General features: G+C 52.2%; 2 protein-coding genes across 2 annotated transcripts; both read left to right on the top strand.

Moving 5' to 3' along the window:
• Window positions 1-1285: 1285 nt before the first annotated feature.
• On the top strand, window positions 1286-2335 carry LOC138369662 (protein roadkill-like). Its single transcript, XM_069333090.1, has 3 exons — window positions 1286-1365; window positions 1525-1765; window positions 2171-2335. The coding sequence occupies exons 1-3, from the start codon at window positions 1286-1288 to the stop codon at window positions 2333-2335; spliced, it is 486 nt and encodes a 161-aa protein (XP_069189191.1).
• Window positions 2336-4904: 2569 nt separating this feature from the next.
• LOC138369661 (uncharacterized) lies at window positions 4905-7072 on the top strand. The gene is made up of 2 exons (XM_069333089.1): window positions 4905-5023; window positions 6859-7072. The coding sequence occupies exons 1-2, from the start codon at window positions 4905-4907 to the stop codon at window positions 7070-7072; spliced, it is 333 nt and encodes a 110-aa protein (XP_069189190.1).
• Window positions 7073-7116: the final 44 nt, after the last annotated feature.

The raw sequence follows: 7116 nt of genomic DNA, 5'->3' as shown, positions 1-7116 counted from the left end.
TCAGCGTTAAACAGCGTCAGCATCAAGCAGCGTCAGCATCACGCAGCGTCAGCGTTAACCAGCGTCAGCATCAAGCAGCGTCAGCATCAAGGAGTGTCAGCATCAAGCAGCGTCAGAGTCAAGCAGCGTCAGCATCTGTCAGCGTGAGCGTCAAGCAGCGTCAGCATCAAGCAGCGTCAGCGTTAAACAGCGTCAGCGTTAAACAGCGTCAGCATCAAGCAGCCTCAGCATAAAGCAGTGTCAGCGTTAAGCAGCGTCAGCATCAGGCAGGGTCAGCATCAAGCAGCGTCAACATCAAAACAGCGTCAGCATCAAGTAGCGTGAGTGTCAAGCAGAGTCAGAATCAAGCAGCGTCAACATAAAGCAGCGTCAGCATCAATCAGAATCAATATCAAGCAGAGTCAACATCAATCAACGTCAAAATCAAAAAGCGTCAGCATCAAGCAGCGTCAGTATCAAGCAGCATCAGCATCAAGCAGGGTGAACATAAAGCAGCCTCAGCGTCAGCATCAAGCTGCGTCAGCATCAAAGAGCATCAGCATCAAGCAGCGTCAGCATCAAGCAGCGTCAGCATCAAAGAGCATCAGCATCAAGCAGCGTCAGCATCAAGCAGCATCAGCATGAAGCAGCGTCAAAATAAAGCAGCCTCAGCGCCAGCATGAAGCAGCATCTGCATGAAGCAGCGTCAGCATCAAGCTGCGTCAGTGTCAAGCAGTGTCAGCATCAAGTAGCGTCGGTGTCAAACAGTGTCAGCATCAAGCAGCGTCAGCGTTAAGCAGCATCAGCGTCAAGCAGCGTCAGTATCAAGCAGCGTCAGCATCAAGCAGCGTCAGCATCAAGCAGCGTCAGCATCAAGCAGCGTCAGCATCAAGCAGCGTCAGCATCAAGCAGCATCAAGCAGCGTCAGCATCAAGCAGCATCAAGCAGCATCAAGCAGCGTCAGCATCAAGCAGCGTCAGTGTCAAGCAGCGTCATCATCAAGCAGCGTCAGCATCAAGCAGCTTCAGCATTAAGCAGCATCAGTGTCAAGGCGCGTCAGCATCAGCAGCATCAGCATCAAAAAGCATCAGCATCAAGCAGCGTCAGCATCAAGCAGCATCAGCATCAAGCAGCGTCAATATGAAGCAGCGTCAGCATCAAGCAGCGTCAAAATAGAGCAGCCTCAGCGCCAGCATGAAGCAGCGTCAGCATGAAGCAGCGTCAGCATGAAGCAGCGTCAGCATGAAGCAGCGTCAGCATCAAGCTGCGTCAGCATCAATTAGCGTCAGTGTCAAACAGCGTCAACATGAAGCAGCCTCAGCGTCAGCATGAAGCAGCGTCAGCGTTAAGCAGCATCAGCGTCAAGAAGCATCAGCATCAAGCAGCGTCAGCATCAAGCAGCGTCAGCATCAAGCAGCGTCAGCGTTAAGCAGCGTCAGCATCAAGCGGCGTCAGCATCAAGCAGCGTGAGTGTCAAGCAGCGTCAGCATCAAGCAGCATCAGCATCAAGCAGCGTCAACATCAAGTAGCATCTGCATGAAGCAGAATCAGCATCAAGCAGCGTCAGCATCAAGCAGCGTCAGCATCAAGCAGCGTCAGTGTGAAGCAGCATCATCATCAAGCAGCGTCAGCATCAAGCAGCATCAGCATCAAGCAGCGTCAATATCAAGAAGCGTCAGCATCAAGCAGCGTGAGTGTCAAGCAGCGTCAACATAAAGCAGCGTCAACATCAAGCAGCGTCATCATCAAGCAGCATGAGCATCAAGCAGCGTCAACATCAAGCAGGGTAAGTGTCAAGCAGCGTCAACATCAAGCAGGGTAAGTGTCAAGCAGCGTCAACAGGAAGCAGCCTCAGCGTCAGCGTAAAGCTGCGTCAGCATGAAGCAGCGTCAGCATGAAGCAGCGTCAGCATCAAACAGCGTCAGTGTCAAGCAGCGTCAGCATCAAGCAGCGTCAGCGTTAAGCAGCATCAGCGTCAAGCAGCATCAGCATCAAGCAACGTCAGCATCAAGCAGCGTCAGCATCAAGCAGCGTCAGCATCAAGCAGCGTCAGCATCAAGCAGCGTCAGCATCAAGCAGCGTGAGTGTCAAGCAGCGCCAGCATCAAGCAGCATCAGCATCAAGCAGCGTCAACATCAAGCAGCATCTGCATGAAGCAGCATAATCATCAAGCAGCGTCAGCATCAAACAGTATCAGCATCATACCAGCGTCAGTGTCAAGAAGCGTCAGCATCAAGCAGCGTCAGCATCAAGCAGCGTCACCGTTAAGCAGCATCAGCGTGAAGCAGCGTTATCATCAACAGCGTCAATATCAAGCAGCATCAGCATCAAAGAGCATCAGCATCAAGCAGCGTGAGTGTCAAGCAGCGTGAGTGTCAAGCTGCGTCAGCATCAAGCAGCGTGAATGTCAGGCAGCGTCAGCATCAAGCAGCGTCAGCATCAAGCAACGTCAACATCAAGCAGCGTCAGCATCAAACAGCATCATCATCAACACAGCGTCAGCATCAAGAAGCGTGAATGTCAAGCAGCGTCAACATCAAGCAGCGTCAGCATCAAGCAGCATAAACATCAAGCAGTTTCAGCATCAATAAGCTTCCGCATTAAGCAGCTTCAGCATCAAGCAGCTTCAGCATTAAGCAGCGTCAGCATCAAGCAGCGTCAGCATCAAGCAGCGTCAACATAAAGCAGCGTCAGCATCAAGCAGCGTCAGCATCAAGCAGCGTCAACATAAAGCAGCGTCAGCATCAAGCAGCATCAGCGTCTAGTAGCGTCAGCATCAAGCAGCGTGAGTGTCAAGCAGCCTCAGCATCAAGCAGCGTCAGCATAAAGCAGCCTCAGCGTCAGCATCATCATCAAGAAGCGTCAGTATCAAGCTGCGTCAGCATCAAGCAAAGTCAACATCAAACAGCGTCAGCATTAAGTAGCGTCAGCATTAAGTAGCGTCAGCATTAAGTAGCGTCAGCAACAAGCAGCGTCAGCATCAAGCAGCGTCAGCATCAAGTAGCGTCAACATGACGCAGCCTCAGCGTCACCATGAAGCAGCCTAAGCATCAAGCAGCATCAGCATCAGTGTCAAGCAGCGTCAGCATCAAGCAGAGTCAGCATCAAGCAGCATCAGCTTCCAGCAGCGTCAGCATCAAGTAGCGTCAGCATCAAGCAGCGTGAGTGTCAAGCAGCCTCATCATCAAGCAGCGTCAACATCCAGCAGCCTCAGAGTCAGCATGAAGCAGCGTCAGCATCAAGCAGCGTCAGCATCAAGGAGCGTCAGTGTCAAGCATCGTCAGCATCAAGCAGCGTCATCGTTAAGCATCATCAGCGTCAAGCAGCGTCAGCATGAAGCAGAGTCAGCATCAAGCAGCGTCAATATAAAGCAGCGTCAGCGCCAAGCAGCTTCAACGTCAACATCAAACAGCCTCAGCATCAAGCAGCGTCAGTGTTAAGCAGCGTCTGCTTCAAGCAGCGTCAGCATCAAGTAGCGTCAGAATCAGACAGCGTGAGCGTCATGGAGCGTCAACATCAAGTAGCGTCAGTGTCAAGCAGCGTCAGCATCAAGCAGCGTCAGTGTCAAGTAGCGTTAGCATCAAGCAGCGTTAGCATCAAGCAACGTCAGCATCAAGCAGAGTCAGCATCAAGCAGCGTCAGCATCAAGCAGCGTCAACATAAAGCAGCGTCAGCATCAAGCAGCATTAGCATCAAGCAGCGTCAGCATCAAGTAGCGTCAACATGACGCAGCCTCAGCGTCAGCATGAAGCAGCCTAAGCATCAAGCAGCGTCACCATCAAGCAGCATCAGTGTCAAGCAGAGTCAGCATCAAGCAGCGTCAGCTTCAAGCACAGTCAGCATCAATCAGCGTCAGCATCAAGCAGCGTCAGCATCAAGTAGCGTCAGCATTTGACAGCGTCAGTATTGACGCTTCGTCAGCATCAATCAGCGTCAGCGTCATGCAGCGTCAGCATCAAGCAGCGTCAGCATCAAGCAGCGTCAACATAAAGCAGCATCAGCATCAAGCAGCGTCAGCATTAATCAGCGTCAGCGTCATGCAGCGTCAGCCTCAAGCAGCGTCAGCATCAAGCAGCGTCAGCATTAAGCCGAGACAGCATCAAACAGCCTCAGCTTCAAGTAGTCTTAGCATCAAGCAGCCTCAGCATTAAGTAGCGTCAGCAACAAGCAGCGTCAGCTTCAAGCAGCGTCAGCATCAAGCAGCGTCAGCATCCAGCAGCGTCAGCGTTAAGTAGCATCAGCGTCAATCAGGGTCAGCATCACGCAGCGTCAGCATCAGCATCAAGCAGCGTCAGCATCAAGCAGCGTTAGTATCAAGCAACGTCAGAATCAATTAGCATCAGCATCAAGCTGTGTTAACATCAAGCAGCGTCACAATCAAGCAGCGAGAGTGTCAAACAGCGTCAGCATCAAACAGCGAAAGTGTCAAGCAGCGTCAGCATCAAGCAGCGTCAGCATCAAGCAGCGTCAGCATCAAGCAGCGTCAGCGTTAAGCAGCGTTAGCATCAAGCAGGGTCAGCATCACGCAGCGTCAGCATCAAGCAGCATCAGCATCAAGCATCGTCAGCATCAAGCAGCCTCAGCATCAAGCAACGTCAGATTCAATTAGCATCAGCATGTCAAGCAGCGTCAGCATCAAGCAGCGTCAGCATCAAGCAGCGTCAGCATCAAGCACTATCAGCATCAAGCAACGTCAACATCAGGCCGCGTGTATGTCAAGCAGCGTCAGCATCACGCAGCATCAGCATCAAGCAGCGTGAATGTCAAGCAGCGTCAGCATCAATCAACGTAAACATTAAGCAGCGTCAGCATCAAGCAGCATCAGCATCAAGCAGGGTCAGCATCAAGTAGCATGAATGTCAAGCAGCGTCAACATCTAGCAGCGTCAGCATCAAGCAGCATCAGCATCAAGCAGCGTCAGCATCATGCAGCGTCAGCATCAAGCAGCGCCAGCATCAAGCACCGTCAGCGTTAAGCAGCATCAGCGCCAAGCAGCATCAGCATCAAGCAGCGTAAGCATGAAGCAGCGTCAGCATGAAGCAGCGTCAGTATCAAGCAGCGTCAGCATCAAGCAGCGCCAGCATCAAGCAGCGTGAGTAACAAGCAGCGTCAGCATCAAGCAGCATCAGCATCAAGCAGCATCAACATCAAGCAGCATCTGCATGAAGCAGCATAATCATCAAGCAGCGTCAGCATCAAACAGCGTCAGCATCATACCAGCGTCAGAGTCAAGCAGCGTCAGCATCAGGCAGCGTCAGCATCAAGCAACGTCAGTGTCAAGCAGCGTCAGCATCAGGCAGCGTCTGCATCAGGCAGCGTCAGGATCAAGCAACGTCAGCATCAAAGAGCATCAGCATCAAGCAGCGTCAGCATCAAGCAGCATCAGCATGAAGCAGCGTCAAAATAAAGCAGCCTCAGCGCCAGCATGAAGCAGCATCTGCATGAAGCAGCGTCAGCATCAAGCTGCGTCAGCATCAAGTAGCGTCAGTGTCAAGCAGTGTCAGCATCAAGTAGCGTCGGTGTCAAACAGTGTCAGCATCAAGCAGCGTCAGCGTTAAGCAGCATCAGCGTCAAGCAGCGTCAGCATCAAGCAGCGTCAGCATCAAGCAGCGTCAGCATCAAGCAGCGTCAGCATCAAGCAGCATCAAGCAGCGTCAGCATGAAGCAGCGTCAGCATCAAGCAGCATCAAGCAGCGTCAGCATCAAGCAGCGTCAGTGTCAAGCAGCGTCATCATCAAGCAGCGTCAGCATCAAGCAGCTTCAGCGTTAAGCAGCATCAGTGTCAAGGCGCGTCAGCATCAGCAGCGTCAGCATCAAAAAGCATCAGCATCAAGCAGCGTCAGCATCAAGCAGCATCAGCATCAAGCAGCGTCAATATGAAGCAGCGTCAGCATCAAGCAGCGTCAAAATAGAGCAGCCTCAGCGCCAGCATGAAGCAGCGTCAGCATGAAGCAGCGTCAGCATGAAGCAGCGTCAGCATCAAGCTGCGTCAGCATCAATTAGCGTCAGTGTCAAACAGCGTCAACATGAAGCAGCCTCAGCGTCAGCATGAAGCAGCGTCAGCGTTAAGCAGCATCAGCGTCAAGAAGCATCAGCATCAAGCAGCGTCAGCATCAAGCAGCGTCAGCATCAAGCAGCGTCAGCGTTAAGCAGCGTCAGCATCAAGCGGCGTCAGCATCAAGCAGCGTGAGTGTCAAGCAGCGTCAGCATCAAGCAGCATCAGCATCAAGCAGCGTCAGCATCAAGCAGCGTGAGTGTCAAGCAGCCTCAGCATCAAGCAGCGTCAACATAAAGCAGCGTCAACATCAAGCAGCGTCATCATCAAGCAGCATGAGCATCAAGCAGCGTCAACATCAAGCAGGGTAAGTGTCAAGCAGCGTCAACATCAAGCAGGGTAAGTGTCAAGCAGCGTCAACAGGAAGCAGCCTCAGCGTCAGCGTAAAGCTGCGTCAGCATGAAGCAGCGTCAGCATGAAGCAGCGTCAGCATCAAACAGCGTCAGTGTCAAGCAGCGTCAGCATCAAGCAGCGTCAGCGTTAAGCAGCATCAGCGTCAAGCAGCATCAGCATCAAGCAACGTCAGCATCAAGCAGCGTCAGCATCAAGCAGCGTCAGCATCATGCAGCGTCAGCATCAAGCAGCGTCAGCATCAAGCAGCGTGAGTGTCAAGCAGCGCCAGCATCAAGCAGCATCAGCATCAAGCAGCGTCAACATCAAGCAGCATCTGCATGAAGCAGCATAATCATCAAGCAGCGTCAGCATCAAACAGTATCAGCATCATACCAGCGTCAGTGTCAAGAAGCGTCAGCATCAAGCAGCGTCAGCATCAAGCAGCGTCACCGTTAAGCAGCATCAGCGTGAAGCAGCGTTATCATCAACAGCGTCAATATCAAGCAGCATCAGCATCAAAGAGCATCAGCATCAAGCAGCGTGAGTGTCAAGCAGCGTGAGTGTCAAGCTGCGTCAGCATCAAGCAGCGTGAATGTCAGGCAGCGTCAGCATCAAGCAGCGTCAGCATCAAGCAACGTCAACATCAAGCAACGTCAGCATCAAACAGCATCATCATCAACACAGCGTCAGCATCAAGAAGCGTGAATGTTAAGCAGCGTCAACATCAAGCAGCGTCAGCATCAAGCAGC

This window comes from Procambarus clarkii, chromosome 29 (assembly GCF_040958095.1).
Source record: "Procambarus clarkii isolate CNS0578487 chromosome 29, FALCON_Pclarkii_2.0, whole genome shotgun sequence".
Lineage (NCBI taxonomy): Eukaryota > Metazoa > Arthropoda > Malacostraca > Decapoda > Cambaridae > Procambarus > Procambarus clarkii.
This window is presented reverse-complemented; position numbering and strand designations above follow the sequence as displayed.